This window comes from Monodelphis domestica, chromosome 3, assembly GCF_027887165.1.
Source record: "Monodelphis domestica isolate mMonDom1 chromosome 3, mMonDom1.pri, whole genome shotgun sequence".
NCBI classification, from domain to species: domain Eukaryota; kingdom Metazoa; phylum Chordata; class Mammalia; order Didelphimorphia; family Didelphidae; genus Monodelphis; species Monodelphis domestica.
In genome coordinates this window covers 362,268,507-362,294,801 of record NC_077229.1, presented here as the reverse complement: position 1 = coordinate 362,294,801, position 26,295 = coordinate 362,268,507, and the positions used below count along the sequence as shown (strand labels likewise).

The following is a 26,295-nucleotide window of genomic DNA, read 5'->3' as shown; positions in this document are numbered from 1 at the left end:
ACCAGGTAGAATTCATAACAGGAATGCAAGGATGGTTCAATATTAGGAAAACCATCCTCATAATTAACCATATTAACAAGCAAACTGACAAAAATAACATGATTATCTCAATAGATGTAGAAAAAGTCTTGGAGAAAATACACCACCAATTTCTATTGAAAACACTAGAAAGTATAGAAATAGAAGGACCTTTCCTAAAAATAATAAACAGTATATATATATAAAACCATCAGCAAACATAATCTGCAATGGGGATAAACTAGAAGCCTTCCCAATAAGATCAGGAGTGAAACACGAATGCCCATTATCACCTGTAATATTTAATATTGTACTAGAAACACTAGAAGTAGCAATTAGAGAAGAAAGATAAATTGAAGGTATTAAAATATGCAATGAGGAGACCAAGCTCTCACTCTTTGCACATGATATGATGGTCTACTCAGAGAGTCCTAGAGAATCAACCAAAAAGCTAGCGGAAATAATCAACAACTTTAGCAAAGTTGCAGGATATGAAAGAAACCCAAATAAGTCATCAGTATTCCTATATTTCTCCAACATATCTCAGCAGCAAGAATTAGAAATAGAAATTTCATTTAAAATCACCCTAGACAATATCAAATACTTAGGAAACTATCTGCTGAGACAAACATGGGAACTATATGAACACAACAACAAAACACTCTCCACACAATTAAAACTAGATCTAAACAATTGGAAAAACAGTGATTGCTCATGGGTAGGAGAAGCTAACATAATAAAAATGATAATCCTACCCAAATTAATTTATCTATTTAGTGTCATACCCATCAAACTACCAAAAACCTTTTTTACTGAATTAGAAAAACATGAGAAAGTTCATTTGGAGGAAGAAAAGATCAAGGATATAGAGGGAAATCATGAAAAAAAAATGCAAAGGAAGGAGGACTTGTAGTTCCAGATCTCAAACTATACTATAAAGCAGTGGTCATCAAAACAATTTGGTACTGGATAAGAGACAGAAAGTAGGATCAGTGGAATAGACGTAGGGAAAATGACCTCAGCAAGACAATTTATGATACACCCAAAGATTCCAGCTTTTGGGACCTAAATCCAATAATTGATGAAAACTGCTGGGAAAATTGGTAGACAGTATGGTAGAGATTGGGTATGGATCAACATCTCACACCCTACACAAAGATAAACTGAATGTAAAGAAGAAAACCATAAGCAAATTAGGTGAACACAGAATAGTATATTTGTCAGATCTTTGGGATAGGAAAGACTTTAAGACCAAACAAGAGCTAGAAAAAAAACACAAAATGTAAAATCAATAATTTTGATTATATCAAATTAAAAAGTTTTTCTACAAACAAAATTAATGCATTCAAAATCAGAAGGGAAGCAACAACTTGGGAAACAATTTTTTTTAACAAAAACCACTGACAAAATTTAATTATCCAAATTTATAACGAACTAAACCAATTATACAAAAAATCAAGCCACTGTCCAATTGATAAATGGGAAAGGGACATGGATAGGCAATTTTCAGTTAAAGAAATCAAAATTATTAATATGCACATGAAAAAATGTTCTAAATCTCTTATAATCAGAGAAATGCAAATCAAAACAACTCTGACTTATCACCTCACACCTAGCAGATTGGCTAACATGACAACAAATGAAAATAATGAATGCTGGAGGAGATGTGGCAAAGCTGGGGCATTAATGCATTGCTGGTGGAGTTGTGAATTGATCCAATCATTCTGGAGGGCAACTTACTGCTGGGTTTTTACTCCAAAGAGATAATAAGGAAAAAGACATGTACAAAAATATTCATAGCTGCACTCTTTGTGGTGGCAAAAATTGGAAAATGAGGGAATGCCCTTCAATTGGGGAACAGCTGAACAAATTGTGGTATATGTTGGTGATGGAATACTATTTTACTCAAAGGAATAATAAAGTGGAGGAATTCCATGTGAACTGGAACAACCTCCAGGAATTGATGCATAGTGAGAGGAGCAGAACATTGTACACAGAGACTAATACACTGTGGTACAATCAAATATAATGGACTTCTCCAGTAATGGCATTTTATTTTTAAACAATTACATGTAATAACACATTTCCACATAAGTTTTCCCAAGTTATATATAATCAAACTTATCTCCCTCCCTCCTTTCTGTCCTCTTTCCTGGTGCTGGTAGGTGATTAGACCTGGTTTATATAAATGTTGTCATGCAAAGCATGTTTGCATTTTAATCATTTACAAAATCCAAACTTCCAAATATAAACCCAAATAAATTAAAAATCATATGCTTTCATTTGCATTTGTACTCCAACAGTTCTTTCTCTGGAGGTAGATAGTATTTTTTGTCAGAAATCTCTCAGAATTGTCCTGGATCATTGCATTGGTGTTAATAGCAAAGTCTATCACAGCTGATCGTTCCACAATATTGCTATTAGTATATACCATATTTTCCTGATTCTGTTTATTTCACTCTTTATCAGTTTACAAAGAAGTTTCCAGTTCTTTCTAAAATCATTTTGTTTATCATTTGTTACAGAACAATAATATTTCATCGCCATCATATGCCACATTTTGTTCGGTCATTCCCCAATTGGTGGGCATCCCTTTAATTTTCATTTATGCCACCACAAAAAGAGTAGACATATTTTTGTACAGGAAGGTCCTTTCCCCTTTTTAAAATATCTTTGGATTATAAAACATGTATTGGTTTTACTGGATTATAGGGATATAGAACAAGTATTAGTTTTACAGGATTATAGGGTATGCATTGTTTTATAGCCCTTTGGTCATAATTCACAATTGACCTCCAGAATGGTTGGATCAGTTCACAAATCCACTGATAATGCACTAGTGTCCTAATTTTCCTATATACCCTCCAACATTTATTATTTTTCTTTACCATCACATTGCCCAAGCTGCTAGGTATGAAGTGGTATGTCAAGCCTCTCATTTGCATTTCTCTAAATAAGTAGGATTTAGAATATTTTTATATAATTCTTTTTGAATTGTGTTTTGAGTTCTTCCAAAACCTTTGTCCAATTTGCTGGATTTTCTGTGTTTTTACTTGGTGTTCCTTTGTCTTCATCTGTTCCATTTGCTCTTTGTTCATTATCTGGATAGAAGCTGTCCCTTTTTTTCTTTTTCTGTTGTTTACTAATATTTTTTTTCCTTCTTTGTTCCCTGTCATTGGCTGTAATATTGCTCCTCTGATTATTTGCTGGATCTGTGGGTCTGGGCTATTTTGTCCTGAAGGAGATAGAATTCTTGATAGCTTTGATTTTTTCATCTGAGAGTTGCTTATTCATAAACCTTGACCATTAGAAAATTGAGGAATGACTTCTATTCTTATGAATTTGATTTAAAAATATTTGAGAAATAAGACCTTTGGGAAAGAAAAATGTTAAATACTTTTTCAGTTTCTCTTTTTCCTTCTAGTCTTGTTAGTATTTTAATTTTTTTGCAGCAATATACATTAGGAGGATTGGTTTGTAGTTTTCTTTGTGACTTTAGCAAATTTTCAGGATTCAAAATAAGCTAACATGATCATCAGCATTTCTATTTACCATCAACAACAAGAGATAGGAGACTGGAACAACCTCCAGGAAGTGATGCAGAGCGAAAGGAGCAGAACCAGGAAAACATTGTACACAGAGACTGATTCACTGTGGTACAATCGTAGGTAATGGACTTCTCCATTAGGGTCAATGCAATGTCCCTGAACAATCTGCAGGGATCTAAAAAAACACTATCTACAAGTAGAGGATAAACTGTGGGAGTAAAAACACTGAGGAAAAGCAACTGCTTGACTACAGGGGTGGAGTGTATATGACGGAGGAGAGACTCTAAATGAACACTCTAATGCAAATACCAACAACATGGAAATGGGTTCGAATCAAGAACACATCTGACACCCAGTGGAATCGTGCGTTGGCTATGGGAGAGGTGGGGGGGAGGAAAAGAAAATGATCTTTGTTTCCAATGAACAATGTTTGGAAATGACCAAATAAAATAATGTTTAATAAAAAAAGAAAAAAAAAGAAAATGAAAATACATAAAAAATAATTGTAAATAATATAGAATTCTTAGGAGTATACTTACCAAAACAAACTGAGCAACTATACGAGCCCAATTACAAAACACATTTTACATAAATAAAATCACACTTAAATAATTAGAAAAATATCAATTCTTCAAGAATAGGCCAATCCAATATAACTAAATGAAATTACCTGTTCAGTGCCATACAAATCAAATTACCCACAAATGATGTCCTAAAACTGGAAAAAAATAACAGAATTTATCTGGAAGAACAGAAGGTCAAGGAAATTGAGGAATTAATGAAAAGAATATAAGGAAAGGTGGTTTACCCTCAACAAATCTCAAACTCTACTATAAAACTGTAATCATGAAAACAATCCAGTCCTGGCTAACTTAAATAGAATAATGAACCAATAGAGTAAATTAGGAAATCAGTATAGTCATTAATGACTATAATAACCTTTTGTTCCAAAAACCCAAGGATCCAAGCTATTAAGGAAAGAGCTCACTATTTGACAAAACACTAGGAAAACTTGAAAATACTATGACAGAAACTAGGCATAGACCCCAACATCTCACATTGTACACTAAGATAAAGTCAAAATGGATACCTGATCTTGAAATAAAGGAGAATACCATAAATAAATTAGGCAAACATGGACAAGTTTACTAGTTAGAATGAGGGATAAGGAAAGAGTTTATGACCAAACAAGCACAGGAAACATTACAAAAATCAAAAAGATAATTTTTTTATTACATTAAAAAAGTTTCTATTAAAAAAACAAATAGACAATGCAAGCAAGATTAGAAGGGAAACAACCAACTAGCAAGAAATTTAAATCAAGTGTCTCTGACAGAACTTTCATTTCTCAAGTTATGAAGAATTTAAATTCATAATACAAAGCATTTCCCAATTGATAAATGGTCAAAGAATATGAAGAGATGGTTCTCAGATGAATAAACAAAAAATTTCTAACCATGAAGAAATGCTTCATATCATAAATTATTTTAGAAATGCAAGTTAGAACAACTCTGAGATACCACTTCATATATATTAGAGAATCTAACATGACCAAAAAGGAAAATGATGAATTTTGGAGGGGATGTTGGAAAATAGAGACATTAATGAACTGTTAGTGGAACTATGATTTGATACAACCATTCTGGTGAGCAAGATGGAACTACCCTCAAAACGTGAAACTATGCATAACTTTTCACTGAGCAATACCTCTACTGGCTCTATATCCCAAAGATAATAGAAATAAGGGGAAAAGGAGCTACTTTTACCAAAATATTTTGCAGCTTTTTTTTTTTTGTAGCAAAGAATTGGAAACTGGGGAGGTATCCTTCAATTGGTAATGACTGACAAGCTGTGAGATAATTATAATGAAAAACTATTGTATCATAAGAAAGAACAAACAAGATGAGATAAGAAAAATCTGGAATGATTCATGTGAATTGAGGCAAGATGTCTACAGTAACAGAAATATTACAGAATGCTCATAATAAGGGTAAAATTAGGAGTTGGACAAAATAAGATAGTAGCTTTTAGCAATTTTAATTTTAATGAAATTATAGTAAAAGGGGTGAAATATAGGAAAAAGATAGTACCTAACTAGCTACACTATAAATAACTATAACTGCCTAAAACTGCCTATAACTGCCATTTGAGAAAGTAGAGCTGATCACCCTTCAGCTCAGCTCACCAGGCAGAATAAATATCTCTATCTCAATCTGTATCTCTATCTGTATCTCTATTTCTATATCTCCCAACCACCAACTAATCACCAACCCCCAACCAATCCCCAATGACCAACCACTCTTCCCAATCCAAAAGAGATCAAAGAGCCCCTCTCAGTCCTCCCATTGGCCTTTTGTAACCCCCTCTTATCTCATTTCCTGTCTCTGTGGTTTCTACTTCCTTTCACTGTGGGATAGTATATATTTACACATCTCTATGGTAACAGGACCTCCAGGTATGCAGTTAAATTAGAGAAAGAGATTAAGAATTCCTTTTTATACTCAGCAATGAAGGCCTAAACTGTTATTAGAAAAAAAAAGGTTCCTAAATAACCCCAAGAATCTAATGATTATAAAATAAAACAATATACACATCCAAAGAAGGAACTATTTGAAATCAATTACAGATCAAAGAACATTATCCTTCATTTTATTTCCTTCATGAGTTTTTTTTAATTGTATATGTGATATGTGTCACAAGTCAAGACATGTGGAATATGAAAATATGCATAGTGTGAAAACACTGATATAACCTATATCAGACAATTTTCCCTTTCAGAGAGTTGTGGTGGGGAAATAATAGAGTCTAAATTGCAAAATATCAGAAAAAAATTGTCAAACATTGTTTCTACATGTATTTGGAAAAAAACAAAATTCAATTAAAAAACTACAATATGCAGAAGAAAATTGGGGGGCAGTACAGAGCTCTATGATTATAACTCCTCTAGTAAGTCTATATTTTTTCAGGTCAACACCCCATACCTACATCTCTAACTATCTACAGAATATTTTCATTATAAATATTTCCAACTCAACATGTTCCATATGGAATGTAATATGTTTTACCTGAAATGTGCATCTTATAATTCAATTAATATAGGCTTTATTGTTTCACTTAATCTTCACATTGAAATACCTCAAAAGTCAAATCTTGATCATTTCCCTTCAACAATCTTCCCATATGAAGACAATATGAAACAGCTATGTTCAAAAAGATTCATACAGAATTAGCTGGAGATAATAATCAGAGGCAAGACATTATCACTAAAGGGGTTCAGAAATTCACAGGTGCAGGAGTCAGCATGCTGAGTTTGAAAAACGGCAAGTATTAAATTTTGAATGAAATATTAAAGGCCCCAAGTGGATTAAAGTGAAATGCAAGTGAATAAAAAGTTTAATTTGATTGTGGTATATGTCTTAAATGTTAGGCTTTAGGGCTTAACATTTTACTGTAGATTCAGTAAATACTTCCTGAGTTGGAGAGAAATCATGTAGATTGTTTTTAGGAGATGCCTCAAAGATAGACAGAAAATAGGAGAAATTGGAGATTTTATAATAGAGTATATAAGGGGTGAGATGTGAGAAGAGTCTTTACTGAGGTAACAGCAGTATTCCTGGAGATGAGAAGTGATACGAAAGATGCTGTGGAATTAGAATGTTCCCGTGCAATTGACAATGGCAAAGGAAAAATAAAAAAAAAATGTTATTTTGACATTTCAAGTATGGTCAAAGTGAAAAAAATAGTATAATCCACGGAAATTGGGAATATGGAGGAGAAATAGATTCATAGAAGAAGAGGAGATTAGTCTGAGTTATTGTGAGTTGGACATTTGCACAATCAAACCACATTTAATAATCCAATCAAATAAAATTTGGATTTGAAGAGTTAAGAAAAAAGAGGGCTTGATATTATCTGAAAATCATCTCTATAGTGATAAAGGAATCCATAGGAACAAATGAGATCACCAAATTTCAGAGTTTAAAACATATTTAAAAATAGGCCAGATGACTGATCAACAAGCATATTATGTGGGCAGTTTTGCTAAGATGTAGGATGGTTTCAACTCTTTGGAGCTATTGTAATACTAGCAGTCCTTTCTTTCCACAGCTTGGTAGCTGCTAAGTTTTGAGAAATCCTAATTATGGATACTTGATACTTGATATGGATACCATCCCCACCCCTGACACTCACACAAAGGCACACACTCATTTGCAGGATGGTTTCTTTGATGTGGAAGTAATGGATTTGGATTGAGGTAATTCTGAGTTTTCATTTGGGGGCATCTTTCAGCAAGTGGACAGTAGTTTATTTCTATTTTTACTTTACCCACTGTTTCTCACAAAGGGCATTCTGGGTATTATTTTTAATTAATTTTTATGAATATGAGTTTTACATATTCCAAAACCTCTTCAATGATTTCTCCTTGACAGCTTGTTTTTCCTAGATTGTTTTTCTTTTTACTCTTTAGAATATTTTTCATGGTTAAATGATTCATTATTTTCCTCATCCCTCCCACCTCTCAGAGCTGACAAGCAATTCCACTGGGATATATATATATATATATATATATATATATATATATATCTCATGGTTCAAAATATATTTCCATGGTATTCATATTTGCAGTAGAGTGATCTTTTCACATCAAAATCCTAATTATATCCCTATCAAATTACATGATCAATCATGTTTTTCATCCTGCATCTCTGCTCCCATAGTTCTTTCTTTGTATGTGTACAGCAGTCTTTCTCATAAGTCCCTCAGAAATGTCCTTGATTATTGCATTGTTGTTCAATTGTGACACAGTGTATCTGTCTCTGTGTATAATGTTCTCATTGTTCTGTTCCTTTCACTCTGCATCAGTTCCACCAGGTCTTTCCAGTTCACATGAAATTCCTCCAGTTCATCCCAGATAATTTTTATGGATAGTACATACCTTACATTTTCTTCCTTTAAAAATATTTTGATTTTATATATTTCTTGTTATATGGAGTTATTGTTTTCTGCTTGAGCCATTCTAATTTTCTGAGTACAATACTTTCATAAGATGCATCAGTTTATGTGCTAAGCAAGTGATTCTTTTTTGCTATTATTTCTTACCTTGCCTTCAATTCACTTAGGATTGCATTTTGTATCCTTTGTTTCATTTTCTCTAGGTACTCCTAATCCATAATCCTTATTTTTCTGTTGATCTACTTTTGGCAACTTATAGAGTTCTTTTCTTTTGAATTTATTTCTGAGCTTATCTTGAACAATATTATTTCTTAATTGTTTGAAATTTTCTTTTGTTTACTGATTTTCTTTTATTTACTTCATTATCTGGATTTGTTCTATGTTTTTGTGACAGATACCCTCTCTCCAAAACTATTAGAAGTTTGAGGGCAAAGTCTTCTTAGTCCTTGTTTAGCCCCATCTTCATCCGATATTCCTACTGCTTTGTATAGGTTTTAGTTTTGGAAGCATTTCTGTCTACTTATCCATACACATTCTAAAATATGAATTGGCTCCATCCCTGTTGTGGCATGATCAGGTTCCAGGCAGATATTGCTGACTATGTTGGTAGTAGATCTCCAAAATCCCAAGTGTTTTGCTTTCTAGGCCCTTGCTTGTCCTAGGGTTGTCCTGTGGCTCTGACAGCATCACAGGAGTGAGTGATTTGATTGTTGCTCTGCTTAGATTCTGATATGATCCCCTTTCCTATTGTGGCTCTATCAGGGCTGTCTGAGTCCTGCACATGCATTAGTCTAGTCCTGTGTCTTTCTCTGGCTCAGTTGTGGGCTGCTTTGGGTTTGATCTATCTGCATGTTTCCCTGGCCTTTTCTTCTGACTGGGCAATGGGTCCGGCACGAGCTGGACTACCTCTGTATCCAGCTCTGGGGCAACTTTGCTTATACTAAATATTTATACTAGCATGTATCTATGCAGAAGTTCTGAGAAAATCTAGCAGCCTTTTGATGTAGTTCTGAACATAAGGACTTTATAGCAGCTTACTTTTGGTTCAGGCAGCTAGTTGGCATAGCGGACAGAATTACTAGGCCTGTAGTCAGGAAGAGTTGAGTTCATATTTGGCCTCAGATACTAGCAATGTGACTCTGGACAAGTCAGGTAATCACTATTTGCCTCTGTTTCCTCAATGCTAAAATGGATATAATAATAGCACTTTTTCTTAATGTTGTGAATAACAAATGAAATAATATTCATGTAATTCTCAGCAGACTACAAAATGTACAATTGTACTATGTTTTTTTTTCCTTCCTTCTGATTTACTTTAAGAGATTTGCTGTGATATTTGAAGGAGTTGTAAGTACTTCTTAATCCTAATAAACCATAATCTTCCTTTGTTCCTATGATTTGAACCTGATGGGCAATCAAGTGACTCTGAATCTAAGAGTAAGCCTTTAAGGGTATCTGATGGATGGGCAGAAGAAAATCATGAAAGAACTGTGCTCTCCTCTTTGGATATCATTGAAAACTTTTTTGGCTTATAAATCTCTAATGTACTTACCAGATACTATAATTATATGTATTTGTTCTTTAATCCTCTAATAAACTATATATTTTATGAACTCATATTTATTATCCTTATTTCAAACCTTGCTAAGTATTTGATGACACAATGCTTTGCATATTGTAATCCCTTAAATGTTTTTGAATGTGACAACCTATTTTTATTTTAACCTGGGAAAGGAAATTGTGCAATTATTTTGTATATCTTGGTAGAAGAGGAGGTTGTTAGAATGGATAGATGCAGGGTGACTTCATGAGAGATGAAGCACGGGGTAGCCAAAGTTCCTAGGAGTTGGATGCTGATATAATACACATATCTATGTATTCTTTTTATCAGGACTATAGGCAATCAAAATATCCTCATTATTAGCAGAAGGAGTTGTATGTTGTACTTTATTCACTTTGTTGAGGATTTCTAGAAAAGAAAAAGTAGAAAGTAGAGGACAAATACTAAACTTGATTTGTGTCTGTTGACAATCCATTCGTGAAGCAGGGGACTATAACAGTACTTAATTTTTATTTGTTTGTTCTTGGCATTCGTAGGAAGTTCCCAGAGGAAAAAAGTAGAAATTGAATCATATTGGAAAGGAAATGGAATCAGCCTTATCTCCCCGGAGTGTAGGTATAAATTCTGAAAACACTTTACATTTAGAAGGGAATCCAGTTAAATGAATATGATAAATACAGAATGAAGACCAGTGTTTCACTTGTCTCTTCCCTGGATGACTAGAAATTCAACTCAGATACTCTATATTTGAACCCTCTTACTTGCTAAGACTTTTTTACCTATTGAATTTGGACATTCTTAAAAACATCAGAAATAATAACAGAAACTGAAAGTAACACAAAATCCTTTTATTGTCTGAATCTTTCTACCCTGCTTGATTGATCAGACATTCATTGAAAATTATGATAGATCAATGTTAGATTTCTATGTAAGGTTTTTCAGAATCCAGCCCCTCCAAAGAAAAATCTGAATAGGAAACAGGATTTGGAAAATTGTCTCAGATTTAGAATTTCAAGTTTTGGTCTAAAACACATTAACTTTATGACTCAGCACAAGTATTTTCTTATAACCCCAGGAAATTTCTAATAACATATAAAAATTAATATTATTTATATTTAATATCTATTGGTGGACAGGGATTCTTCCCAAATATATTCATACATAAATGAAATTATGGGTTTAAAAATAAAAAGATTAATAAATGAATAAACCAGCATCACCACCATCAACAACAAAATAAGCAATGGTATATAAAAAGTTGAATAAACAAACATATAAATAAAATGAACAAATAGTAAAATGAATGAAATATGAATAAATAAATGAATGAAAATATAAACAAATATAAATTAATCAATAAGGAAAGAAGCAAGCAAGCAAGGAAGAAGGAAAGGAGAAAGATACAAAAAAAAGAACATCTCAATATATCAGTAATACCTTTGAGTAGACTTTTTACACTAATATTTTAATATAATCTTTTGGTCTTAATATGATTCTAGAATCATTGACTTGGGGCTGAAGGGACCTTGGAGACCACCTAGTTCAACTACTTCATTCTAAAGAGGAGAAAACTGGAGCCTAGGAAGTTTAAATTTCCAAAGATGCCAAAGGTTTGGAAAGGGAATGAACAGGTTTAAAATTAGTCTCTCTTCCTTCCAGGGTTCTTTCCACAGCACCAAGACATCTATTATTTATTTTGTTGTGGAAAGAGCTCTAATGCTGATCACTAACACTCTCAAAAGATTTGTTACAACTTTTGCATACTGTTTCTTGGCAATTAAAATTTTCTTATAAAATCATCAGCCTTCATATGTACCATGTAAACATTATCTTCAGCACTGAATATGTATTCCTACTTGTCTTTCTCCTTCCTGAAGTAGTTATTTAAAGTGAGTTTCCTGGGAAGAGAATATAAATCCTAAATTCAGGTAAATTGGCAGTCAAAAGAAAAATACAAACAAAACTAAACAAACCAAAAATATCCTACTTCAAGTGAGTAGAAACTGCTGTCAGAGTAGATTTTTTGAAGACTACTTATGATTTTAGTAATAATTTGATATTCATTTAATGTTCTTATTCAAGTAATATTTCATTTTTAAATGGTGTAGGGTATACGAATCATGTTCTTTGTTATTTCTACAGGTAGTAGATTTTTCACTTTACATACAAGGAAATTGAGGCTTACAAAGGTTAAACAACTTTTCTGAAGTTCCTCCATGCTTCCACAAAATTAACTTTTGAATTTATGGTGAATTGACAAAAACAAACAAAAAAAAAGATGATCCTCAATCCTTAGTAAGGCTTCTCCTCACAGAAAAGTTTAAAAACATCAGCTAGAAAGATCATAATGATCCCATCAAGGAATAGAAAACATTCTGGTAGAAGCAGTTATCATACAGTAACAATACTCATACTAAGCTAGCACTTAAATTTCATTTTAAAATATGTAAAGCATATGAATTACTTCATTATATCGTTACAAAAATTTTTGGAAGTAAGTGCTATTATTATCCTCATTTTCAAATGGGGAAATGGAGTCAGGAAATTATTAACTTGCTCAGGGTCACACAGATATTAAATACCTGATGTAAAATCTGAAGTCAGGATTCTTAACTCCAAGTGCAATATTCTATCCACTGTACCACCGAACTGCCTCATATGCTTTCCATATTTATTTATATGTATATTTTCCTCTATTAGAATATTAGCTCCAGGAGGTGAAAACGTATTTTGTTTCTGTCTTTGCATGATTAGTGCCTCACTCAGTGCCTAACACAGAGTAGATATTTAATAAGTGTTTTGATTAATTCATAGGTCTTTTATGACATTGGGAATATCTATATTTAGTTTAGCTGTTCTTCCCAAAGAAATATTAAATTCATATGTAATATTACTTTAATTAGTACAGATGTTCTATAAAAATGACATATATTATTGTCAGGAATGTTTACATATAATTTAGAGTGATTAGACCTTTTCCAAATTATGGATTTCCTATCTTTTATGGTTCTTCAGGATATTCTTTCTCATCCTTCTATGCTTTGGCATCTACACTGTTTTGGGTCCTGAGCAGAGAGCATTCTGACTGGAAGACATAGATATTTTACATAATCACAAGCTGATCAATGAAGTCCACATTTCACTACCCGGTTATCCCAGGGGTGCACTCACTTTCTCAGCTAGAGCCCATGTCCTGATCCTCCTCTGAGAAATCTATACTTGATGCAGAATTATCTCCTCCTCTTTCTCAATTTCTGTTCCCATTAAGTTACTCTGTATAATCAGGAAATCCCCCCACAGCCTCCATAACCAGGACTTCATTTAAAAAAATGTTCTTAATTGAATTTAAATTGAGCTCTCATTATGCACTCAAAATCTTATATTAAATTTTATGGTTTTCATTATGTAGTCTTAGAAGAAAGAAGAGGAAAAGTAAGGCTAAAAACAGTATGCAAATACCATTCATACTTTATCCAACTCAAGAATTATTATGTTTAACAAGAGAAAGAACCTTAGGGATCCTTTATACCAAGTTTCTCATTTTATAGATGAAGAAATCAAGGTCAGAAAAGGTTATCTTCCCCAAGATCATATTAAGTACAGGGCTGAAATTTGAAGTCAAGTATTCAGAATTCAAATCTAGTGATTTTTCTGCTAAATCACATTGGCTGCCTGTCCATCTTCCTCTTCTCACCTCTTTACACATAAATCTTTTCATTTTTAGATATTTATGCAAGTATATATTTTCAAACACAAAATCCTATACTAGATTCCATATTGAAGTTCATTCAAATATTACATGGCAAGTCAGTGCAATATAATGGGAAGACCACTGGATTTGAACTCGATACCTAGTTTAGAATTTTAGCAACTTAGACTTGCACAAGTGACTTAACCTTTTGGAATCCTAGTTTTGTCATTGAAAAAGAATAGCAACAATAAATGACCACTTGCAAAGATTTTTGAAGTAACAGTTAAATAAAATAATATTTTTGAAATAACTTTTAGAAATTTAGAAATTTAGAAACTAATTATCAATGTTATCACAATTTCAAATTGTGGCCTGTGCCAGTTTATACCCTAGTTTATATGAAAAATTCAAGTTAAGAGAAAATAGGGTATATGGGGTTAGTGCAAGGTTCCTATGGCTGAAGTTCAAATTACTCTCATTATTATTCTGAAAGCAGTTTAATCTAATACTTTGCCCCCCCCCCTTGTCTTCTGAGATGAAAACAAAAAGTTGCTGAATTTAAGGAAGAAAAATAAAGATTATAAAAATAAGGCATTTATTTAAAAAATCGAAACTCTGTTTTGTACTCCACTCCTCTAAGTTCTTTATTGAATTAGGACTGTCTGTGAATTTGGCTAATCTTATCTGTTCATTTTCAGATTATCTCATTTAATTGTACATGAACTAGTATCACTTTACATTTTTGTTTAAAATCTATTTCTAACATAAGCATGAGCACCTTGCTAGGAAAATAAATTTCATTAGCAAGACATACCTTTTAAAAATAAAATAATAATTTATGCTTGAATATTTATGAATGAATTACTTTCATCTAGTAGCATCCTTCTATCATCCACTCTGTTCAAAGGCTATGAACCATGTCAAACTGAGAAGTTGGGATAAGGAAAATGATGTGTGCAAGATTATTTGGAGTTCTCTGATTGAATTTAAATGTCTAAAGAGATTCCCACTTAACACATGAAGGCCTATTCTTCTCTAGTAATACCCTCACCTCTTTTCTTCCCAGTGACAACACAGGATATCCTGATTGCTTGCAGTGATAAACAGATAAGCCAGATGCATAAAATTATAATGGAACTATAGCTACACCAAAAAACCCTTAGGATTGTTACCTAACCATCTCTGGCAAGAAGGAAATCAAGAATGAATTTGAACAGTAATTGGAATGCCAAATGAAATAAGGTTTATATCTTGAATTGCATTTCCATTCCTCACATATAATTATAAATATGTAAAAGCATATGACTGTAAGGTAACCAAAGTGAGGAAAAGTTTAACATAATTGTGGTGGTGGAGTTAAAAAGAGTAGTAAGTAAAACGTAAAGACAGTTTCTTTCACACACACGTAGATCTCATTCTAATAGTAATTACAAAGCTGCAAATTTCCTAAATTCTAAAATTTAGTACCAAGGCCTCTATATAAGTGATCACTTAAGGGAACTTTAATAATTGTGTGAGAAATATTCTGTTGATATTATACCATGATTAAATGGAAGTTTTGGTATGAAATTACAAAATTAACACTGGAGAAACACTATTGAAGTATAAAAGCATGAATTAATAGAATTTAGTTTTTCTATGATAGTGAAACAAGAAACTTCAACAACTCCTTCACTTGAATGATTCATATTTTGCCATATGGATATTTCCAAAAATGCAGAAATGTAACTTCTCCATGTCTTCTCATCCTATATTTTGTTTATTTTTAATTATTTTTTCCTATACATTTTTTCACAGTACCTCAATCCACTATGCTAGGCACTTTCCTCTAGACCTCATGACCAGGGAAAAATATCAGTGAAGCACAGACACTAACATTTTAAGTAAATAATTGGGAAAATTATACCAGATTAAGCGCTTTACTGTTTTAACTTCTAACACAAATTGTCTAGAATATAACAGAAGTTATAAATGATCTTGAAAAGGATTCTACCACCAAATACCCACTAAAATTTAAAATATAGCACACATTTTTTGATAAGCTTATATTGTCAAAAACAGGGATATAAAAAGCCCTTAAGATTACACATAGAGGTTCTTTATCTGATATATCAAGTGTACAATTTGTACAATGTCAAAACAGATTTTCCTTGAGCTATGTGTTTCTAGAGTTAAGGTCTTCCTGATAAAACTTTTAAATAGAGAGTAAAATGTACCATTCTCTTTTCTAGAAAATTATGACCTAATTTATTTCCTAATGAAAAACAAATTATCCTTTGTTAAATGAAAGAATTCGGTATTGGAATAAAATTCCATTCTCACAAATAATTTGTGAGGTTGAGCCACCAGCACAAAATTAGTTTCAGATGAAACATGGCTGTAACATTTAATTTTTAGTCCAATAACAGTAAATAAATCAGTACATAAGCCTTTCCTTTACAAGTGCCTCTTAATCTAGATTTTCCTTAAATTAAATCAGATGGAGATTTCTTAATTCTTTTATTCTAAAGCATTTATAGTGCAGGACTGTTAGAGAGCTTACTCTGGGAGAATCGAGGTGGATTGTCATTGACATCAGTCAAGGTGATGTTCACTGTAGTAGTCCCTGATAATCCACCCATCTGGCCGCCCATGTCTTTTGCCTGGATAACAACTTGGTATTGCTCCCTGTTTTCTCTGTTCATGTTTGGCAAAGCAGTCCTGATGATGCCTTTAACAACAAGAAAAACAACAAAAATATTTGTTATTCTGTTATTTGTATTTCATATATATATATATATATATATATATATATATATATATATATATGTAATTCTGCAGTATATCCTCCATTGTTTACTACTAGCATTTGTATTTCTGCTGTATTGATGTGAATGAATGAATGAATGATATAAAAGCCACTTTATAGAGTGTTGAAATTAAAAGCTAATTCAATTCAGTCCAAAACATTTGTATCTAGTAATTTTCTGGTTTGTAATTAAAAATAACATTTATTAGGATAATAATAACTAGCCTTCATACAGCTTTTTAAGGTTTGTAAATGGATTTACAAATACTATAATAGCCTACTTTCAGAATTCAGTTACAAATACATACAATCACTAATGCATATGTAGTTTTATGTCTGTTCTTTTATATAGTTCTTGACAGTCATTTAACTTTGAGGACATATTAACTCGCTATATCTCCACTCTGAAAACTGTTCAAAATAGCTATAATTTGGTTACTGCTCTCTCATAAAGATCATGAAGATTATTTGATGAATGAAAAACCATAGCTTTTCTTCTGACCTGTTTCAGGTTCCACAGAGAAATATGGTTGTCCTTGGAGTATGCTGTAAATGACTCTGGCACTGTTCCCATACGAAGGGTCATCAGCATCTGTAGCTGTGACTTGCACCACAGAAGTACCTAAAGTATACAAATAGAATGAGTAGGAGCAAAAGCTCTAGTGTTATTCAACATTTGAAGAGATTGAGCCTTTCAGAAAGGCCTTTTAAATAAATCTCCATATAGCAATTGGTAAAAATCAAACAAAAAACAGTGTCTTATTTATGTAACTGAACAATGACACCATCAAGAAAAAAAACAACAAGTATTTTCTTCCAATTCTCTTAAAAATATACACAGTAAAATCCAAAGATGCATCTCTTTCTTTTAAACCAGATTTATGCTTCATTTTATGTGTTAATTCCCAATATGGTACACTGGAAGAGCCACTGGATTAGCAATAAGAAAGGATTGTGTTCAAATTCTGCTTCTCTACCTTGCTAGCTGTATTAACTTTTCCAAACTCAGAAAGAAATTTAGGACTGAGATAAGGAATATTACTAAAAATTAGAAAAATACTAACATGATATAGGACCTGATAGTGACATGACCTTTAATTACATATGCTGTACATAGGATTCTTGTTCACAACAAGAATCAAAAGGCAACAGATAGGATCTTAAACAATTTCCAATTCTGAGATTTTAGGTAACCTTCAAAGTTTCTTTCCATTTCATAATGGAACATAGCAATGAAAAATTTAAAAACTTATTTTATTATTTATTTCCAGATTACATATAGTTACAATTTTTAATATTCATTTTTGGATGCTCCATGATCCCCTTTCTCTTCCTTACTCCTTCAACTTCCCTATCTCTGAGAAAGCAGGTAATAAGAGACAGGTACACATTTGCTATCATGCAATACATATTTCCATGTTCATCAAGTTGTGAAAGAAGATATATATATATATATATATATGTATATATATATATATACATATATATATATCACTTATACAAGAAAAATACTCATAAAGGAAATAAAGTGAAAAACAGTATGCTTCAATCTGCATTCAATCTCCATCAGTTCTGTCTATGGCAGTGCATTAGCAAAGTAAATTCCAAAATTATAGTGTTGAATTTCAAGCATAAATGCATTTCTTGAGGAAAGGGGTGGTTTCAATATATCTATCTTAAATTAAATTTGTAGTACTCACTGCGACATTGAAGAATTTCAATTAATGTTGAGATCCAGATGAATCCTTAGCTTTGGAGGTCTACAAAGTTGTTAATAAGTCCCTTATTTATTAAATGCATAATCTAGAAATGTCCTGCTTCTTTAAAACCCATCTACAGCGCTGAGGGCCTGTCTAACTTCAATGACCAAAGCACTAAAAGATCCAAGAAATAGATTTTATGCAGATTTACTCATTTGCATTATGAAATTGGTTATAAAAACCTGTTCTTAACTATTTACTAGAGCAAGACCTGTGTTCTTAAATGTTAACTCAAAAATTTCAAGTTAATTTTGCAGAAAACATTTGTATAATCTATAATGATTACAAATGTATTTGTGTGACTTCAAAGCAGGCAAAAATATTCCCTTCAATATAGGTAATATTTTCAAATAATACATACTTTTCATCATTTTCCTCATTTTCAATAACTGTAACAGTAAAACATTGATATTAAAATATTGACAAATTATTTTATCTCATATTTTACCTGATCATCATTTTTCAAAATGCTGTTTCACATAACATGATTTAAAACGTCAAAAATATACTTACCCACAACAGACATTTCGGGAACGCTAGCTGTATAGATTTCTTCTGGAAATGTTGGTTCATTATCATTGATATCATGTATTTTGATGACAAACTCAGACTCAGGTTCCACTGGCCTCAAAGTTCTCCTGTTTATAGCCTGGGCACGAAGGGTATAAAATGCTTTTTCTTCCCTATCAATTCTCCTAGTGGCATGAATGTCACCTGTTTTCTCATCAATAATAAAAAGAGTGCCTGCTCCATCTCCAGATAAAATATATTTGAGTGATCCATCTCCCTTATCTTGATCTGAGTGAAGCTAGAAGAAATTTAAAAAAAAAATGAAAAAGGTTCACTATTAAGATGCTTTTGTTCTTTTCTGATATTATAAGGGGAAAAAATCACTGAATCACTGATATTCAACTATTGCCAAGTAAAACTATGAGGATCCAACTACAGCTTTCATAAAGAGGCTACAGGAGATAAATTTCTAGGGCAAAGAGGAAAGAAGATGTGATTTTAGCAAGTGTTTCAAATGGTATTTCTAATGTCACAATAAACCTTGGACAATCTAACAGAGTTAATCATCCATTTAAATATACTCGACTTTATTGAGAATGAAAAGAAAACATAAAGTACCATACATGATCTTCAAAAGCTCACAACTGAGTCAGAAGATATGCAGACAGAAAAGAAAAATAAACTAGGGAAAAATTGCGAACACATGAACAAGCATATAAAAGTATGATACCGATGCATAATTTGCTGAAAGAAATCAAAGCACAGGCTTGCTTATTACTGATCTACCCTTCCTAAAAATTTTGTAGATGTAATATTTAAGAATATTGTAGTAATGACTGTAAGCAAAACTATTTTCATGGGAGATAGTATAAGAACACAGAGCTTCAACTATTTTTCCTTTTTCCTTTCATTACCAATTAATAAACAAACACAATAGCAAGGCTGTTAGAAAATTCTACTAAGATTCCATTATCTATCCAACAATAAGTATTCACAACCTGAACATTGTGGTAGGCTCTATGGAGAATAAAAAGAATGGCTTAACAAGTTGTGGCAAATGATTGTGTACTACTTTTCCACAAGAAATGACGAACAGGTTTCTGTTTTTAATGAAAAGATATACATGAAGTTATTATGAGTTAAAAAAGCAAAACCAAGAAAACATTCAAAAAAGAAACAGAAATATTGTTTGAAGAATGACTATCTCCAAAGAAAAAACTGACAAGTAGGAATATGCATGACATAATTTTATTTATACATATATCTTTATGTCAAATGATGCCTTCTCTAATGGGGGGAAGCTAGGGAGGTAAGGTATGTAACAAATAAACAAATAAATTTAAAATAAAAAATTAAAGCTAATATATTAATAAAAATGGTAATTCATACCTATCTACTGAGCCTTAATAAGGCTTAATTAATGGAACAAAATTAGACTTCTTAGAAAATGTTTAGATGGCAACAATAAGGCATTCAATAGTTGTGATGGCATATTTTCAATGCAAATGTTATCATCATTATCGTGAGCTTTGTAAAATTAAATTCAGGAATAATGCAAGGTTTTAATGAGACAAGAGAAAGTGCAGCTTTAAAAAACTTAAAATTTGGTTCACATAAGCTATATTTGGCCATAGCTGACTTGTTGGTGGGAATTCAATATTATAATTTAGGTTTTTTGAGAGGGATACTTTGAAGTTCACCTATACAGAAATAAGCAAGTAATCATGAGGTCCAGAAAAAATTAGGAGATACAAAAAAAAAAGACTTTCTATTAATTCCTGATGATTAATTGGTTTGAACATTCAAGAATGAAAATTATTTTGAAGACAAAATTCTATGTTAAGTTTTTTGTTAGGTGGTCCTCTTTAGTTGCTCTTTTTTTTTTTAATGTAAAAACCTACTTAATACCTTAGACATTTATTCTCTATTAAAGTAGATTAAAAAAATAAACAAACAACAAACAAGCCTAAGGAGGCATAAATTATGTTATATTGGACTTTATTCTAAGTAAAAAGAATGTTCATTCTATGATTATAATAAAGGCTGAGAGAATAGGTTATATAACGAAAAGAATGAAAATTTAGTAAATTAATATAAATGAATACTTATATTTAAAATAAACAACAAAATTTAGTATACTACCTCAAAGAAACATATTCATTAAAGTGTATGTTTTTTTTTAAAATTTGTTAATCATTAAAGATGAATCTGAACATATGATCATTTGTGAGGGTGTCTGACTAGAACATCTGGCATGAAGGTGTTAAATGGCATAAGTTATCTGAAAAAAATGTAAACTCACATAAATTGATTATACATATGTATCAGCAGTAATACCCACCACTCATTTAGCCTTCTCTTCTACCTTCATTGGGCATCATTAATGAACCATAGATTTGAAACTAAAAGCAAACTCATAAAATTCCTTATTTTATAGATGCGGGAATTATAAAAAAAGATAAATGACTTGGCTAATCTTTTGCATAGATTCAATCACTGGAGCTCTGAATGTTTCTACTGACCTATAAAGCAATAATGTGGTGATTTTTAATTTTTTTAAAGTTAATACAATGATAGATTTTTTTCCTCTATGTCCTTTCTTTCAGAACCTGATTGTAGGGATGTTTGATTTTTAATTAGATATCAGTGAAACTACTGACATTAGTCATCATTATTGTGTCATTCTATGTGCTACAATGCTTTCAGTGAACCTATGTAATTAGGGCTTACTTCTCAATATATTCCTTCAATTCCAAAAAGCATTCATTTAGTCCACCTGCTTAGTTGTCGACAGAATACTGGATGTAAAAGAATATTAGAAAGTTAGTAATATAACAAAATTGTTTCTATCTGAGCTCCATCAGAAACTACTACTACTACTACTACTACTACTACTACTACTACTACTACTACTACTACTACTACTACTACTACTACAAAACATGGAATAAATAAACTTGGAACTAAAAAAACATGGAATAAAGCATTTGGCATGCTGAGTCTTTAAATTCTTAAGAAGGTAGATAAGAAATGGATACTCATAATTTTTAAAGTATCTGCCATAAAAATTTTGCGAAATAACCAGACTTACAAGATGTCCAAACCAGGGACAGGATGAAGTACATTTTATCTCTGTCATCCAGTTTGTGATTAGAACTTATAAGCCCAATGCAGTGAGATTTCTAAAATTTAAGGTAATAACAATGCTGTTATTTACTTACAAAAGTCATTTTATCCACATGAGTGCATTCTTACAGATCATTAAATTTAAATGACTAGCAAGATAATGATATAATCTCCAACTATTTTTATCTAAACTCCATAAAAAATAATGATCTTAACAACAATAATAAATTGTTCCCACTTATATAGCAGATTAAAGTTTATTAGCCACAAAGACCTGTGAGGTACATGATACAAGTAGTACTATTTCAATTTTCTTTTTTTTTTCCTTTTGTGTCCCTACAGTTCTTCCTATACCACAGAGAAGCAAAATGATTTCCAAACTGTCAAGTCACTTCTAAGTATCAGATGCTACAATTAGACCTAGGTTTTCTTCAGTCAAAGCAACCAGTACTTTATCCATTATCTCATACTGCTTCAGGTAGGTTGAAAAAAGAAAAAGGAAATAAAGATCCTATGTTTGGCTGAAAAAAATATCACCTGATTAAATGCAGAATAGTGAAGACATAACTAAATAAGAATGTATATAAGACAGAGAGTTTGATAAGTCTCAGCAGAGTGACCTGAAAAACATCTTAACCCCTAGCCAAAAAAACTAATAAAATATATTGATTCATTATTAATTAAGTTTACAAAAAGAAGTAAATTATTACTTTCCTTTAGATTTCTGTGCTTATTACTTATTAATAAATACATATTATTTACTAGATGTTAATTAACATGAATTTGGCCGCATTTCGAGGTTCCATGGTTTGTGAAAGACACTGAGAAAGTAGAAAAGATCAAGAGGGCAATGAGGGCTGTCAGGAGCACCTGGAGCAAATCCATAAAAACGATGCTTGAAGGAAATGGAATATTAGCCTAGAGAAGAGAAGCCTTAGGGAAAAACAATCATGATCTTCAAATATTTTCAGGGAAGGGATCCTAAAAGGTTGATGGCTTCATTTGCTTTACTCTGCCCCTAAAGTTAGTGAATAAGCATTTATTAATCATCTAAGACATGGCAGGAACTGTGCTAAGTGCTGTAGATACAAAGTATCTAACATTAAGGACAACATGAAAGCAACTATGCATGCAAAGTCTACATACAAGATAAACTGAAAAAAAAATGAGGGAAACCATTAGAATAAGGAGGAATTTGCAAAAGATTTACATCAAAATGTGGGGTTTTCAAAAGTGCATGCCAGGAGTGGGTAACAGTCAGAGAAAATGTTTTATGTGGAGATAGAGTATAATAGGACATTGTTTTATGAAAAAACAATACATCTGAAGGCCTTTTTTTAATGTAGGTTGAAATTATGCATAATAGCGATCATTATTTAGTGAGAAATTCTCATATGAACATGGCTAGGCACTTGTGACTTTTCTTAGGCTTTTCTGAGCTAGCAACATCACGGTTCTTTATTAATAACTAAACAGCATTAATGAAAAAAAAAAGGAAAGCAATTCTTTGATGCAGACACAACATGTTACAAATGAAGACTGGACAAAAACTGATGCTAGACGTAATGGTTGGTGCAAAACAATATAATGATTCACACTAATAATTCTCAGAGACAATAAGTGTGACTAGGTGAACCACTGGGACAATTTATACCACTTAGGGAAATGGCATGGAGTTAGCATGAAATAAAATAAATGAATGAATAAATGAATGAATGAAAAGAAATAAAAATAAAACTTTGCATACTTTTCTGCCCTTATTTTTTTTTCAAATTGCCAGTGCCACAGTATATACGTGTCTGTGTACAATGTTCTCCTAGTTCTGCTGCTTTCACTCTGCATAAATTTCTGGAGGTTGTTCCAGTCTCCATGGAATTCCTCCAGTTCATTATTCCTTTGAGCACAATAATATTCCATCACCAACATATACCACAATTTGCTCAGCCATTCCCCAATTGAAAGGCATCCCCTCATTTTCCAATGTTTTGCTGCCACAAAGAATGTGTCTATAAATATTTTTGTACACATATTTTCCTAATTATCTCGAGCATTGATATGGCTGGATCAGAGGGCAGGCAGTCTTTTTTTTTTAAACCTTACCTTCTGTCTTAGAATCAATACTATGTATTGGTTCTAAAGCAGAAGAGTGGTAAGGGTTAGGCAATGGGGGTCAAGTGACATGCCCATAGTCACACAGCTAGGAAGCGTCTGAGTCCAGATTTGAACCTAGGACCTCCTGTCTCTAGGCCTGGCTCTCACACTACTGAGTGACCCAGCTGCCCCTGGCATACAGTCTTTTAAATCCCTTTGGGCATAGTTCCAAATTGTCATCCAGAATGGTTGGATCAATTCACAACTCCAGCAGAAATGCATTAGTGTTCCATTTTTGCCACATCCCCTCCAACATTTATTTCTTTTGACATTTCATCCTATACAGTTTGTCACCATTTCATCTAAGTATACTTCTTCTAGCCACCCTGATGATAATAACAATTTTAAGAGTTACCAATATCATCTTTTCTTATAGGAATACAAATCATTTCAACTTATTGGGTCCCTTAAAAAAAGTTTGTTGATTTTTTCCCCCTTTTCTTTTTTTTTTAAATATATTTTATTTGATCATTTCCAAGCATTATTCGTTAAAGACATAGATAATTTTCTTTTCCTCCCCCCCCACCCCCCATAGCCAACGCGTAAGTCCACTGGGCATTAGATGTTTTCTTGATTTGAACCCATTGCTTTGTTGATAGTATTTGCATTAAAGTGTTCATTTAGAGTCCATCCTCTGTCATGTCCCCTCAACCTCTGTATTCAGGCAGTTGCTTTTTCCCGGCGTTTCCACTCCCATAGTTTATCCTTTCCTTATGAATGGTGTTTTTTTCTCCTGGATCCCTGCAAGTTGTTCAGGGACATTACACCGCCACTAATGGAGAAGTCCATTACGTTCGATTATACCACAGTGTATTAGTCTCTGTGTACAATGTTCTCCTGGTTCTGCTCCTCTCGCTCTGCATCACTTCCTGGAGGTTGTTCCAGTCTCCATGGAACTTCTCCACTTTATTATTCCTTTGAGCACAATAGTATTCCATCACCAACATATACCACAGTTTGTTCAGCCATTCCCCAATTTATGGGCATCCCCTCGTTTTCCAGTTTTGGGCCACCACAAAGAGCGCAGCTATGAATATTTTTGTACAAGTCTTTGTGTCCATTTTCTCTTTGGGGTACAGACCCAGCAGTGCTATGGCTGGGTCAAAGGGTAGATATTCTTTTGTTGCTCTTTGGGCATAGTTCCAAATTGCCCTCCAGAATGGTTGGATCATTTCACAGCTCCACCAGCAATGAATTAATGTCCCTATTTTGCCACATCCCCTCCAGCATTCATTACTTTCCTTTGCTGTTATGTTAGCCAATCTGCTAGGTGTGAGGTGATACCTCAGAGTTGTTTTGATTTGCATCTCTCTGATTATAAGAGATGTAGAACACTTCTTCATGTGCTTGTTAATAGTTTTGATTTCTTTATCTGAGAACTGCCTATCCATTTCCCTTGCCCATTTATCAATTGGAGAATGGCTTGATTTTTTGTACAATTGATTTAGCTCATTATAAATATGAGTAATTAAACCTTTGTCAGAGGTTTCTATGAAGATTTTTTCCCAATTTGTTGTTTCCCTTCTGATTTTAGTTATATTGGTCTTGTTTGTACAAAAGCTTTTTAGTTTGATGTAGTCAAAATTATTTATTTTACATTTTGTGATTCTTTCTATATCTTGCTTGGTTTTAAAGCCTTTCCCCTCCCAAATGTCTGACATGTATACTATTCTATGTTTACCCAATTTACTTATGGTTTTCTTCTTTATGTTTAAGTCACTCACCCATTTTGAATTTATCTTGGTGTAGGGTGTGAGGTGTTGATCTATTCCTAGTCTCTCCCACACTGTCTTCCAATTTTCCCAGCAGTTTTTATCGAATAGTGGATTTTTGTCCCAAAAGCTGGGATCTTTGGGTTTATCGTATACTGTCTTGCTGAGGTCGCTTTCCCCCAGTCTATTCCACTGATCTTCCTTTCTGTTTCTTAGCCAGTACCAAATTGTTTTGATGACTGCTGCTTTGTAATATAGTTTTAGGTCAGGGACTGCAAGGCCCCCATCATGTGTGTTTTTTTTTCATTATTTCCCTGGATATCCTTGATCTTTTGTTTTTCCAAATGAACTTTGTTATAGTTTTTTCTAAATCAGTGAAGAAGTATTTTGGTAGTTCAATGGGTATGGCACTAAATAGATAAATAAGTTTGGGTAGGATGGTCATTTTTATTATATTGGCTCGTCCTATCCATGAGC

At 32.6% G+C, this 26,295-nt stretch overlaps 1 protein-coding gene across 2 annotated transcripts in view; it reads right to left on the bottom strand.

Moving 5' to 3' along the window:
* Positions 1-26,295, bottom strand: part of LOC100015273 (cadherin-10) — a 298,482-nt gene that overhangs the window by 63,664 nt on the left and 208,523 nt on the right. For both annotated transcript variants that reach the window (XM_007486838.3, XM_001364738.4), the window contains exons 3-5: positions 18,833-19,127; positions 17,062-17,181; positions 16,314-16,481 (exon numbers count right to left, since the gene is read on the bottom strand). In XM_007486838.3, the coding sequence (XP_007486900.1) occupies positions 16,314-16,481; positions 17,062-17,181; positions 18,833-19,127 (583 nt within the window). The remainder of the gene's footprint in view (positions 1-16,313; positions 16,482-17,061; positions 17,182-18,832; positions 19,128-26,295) is intronic.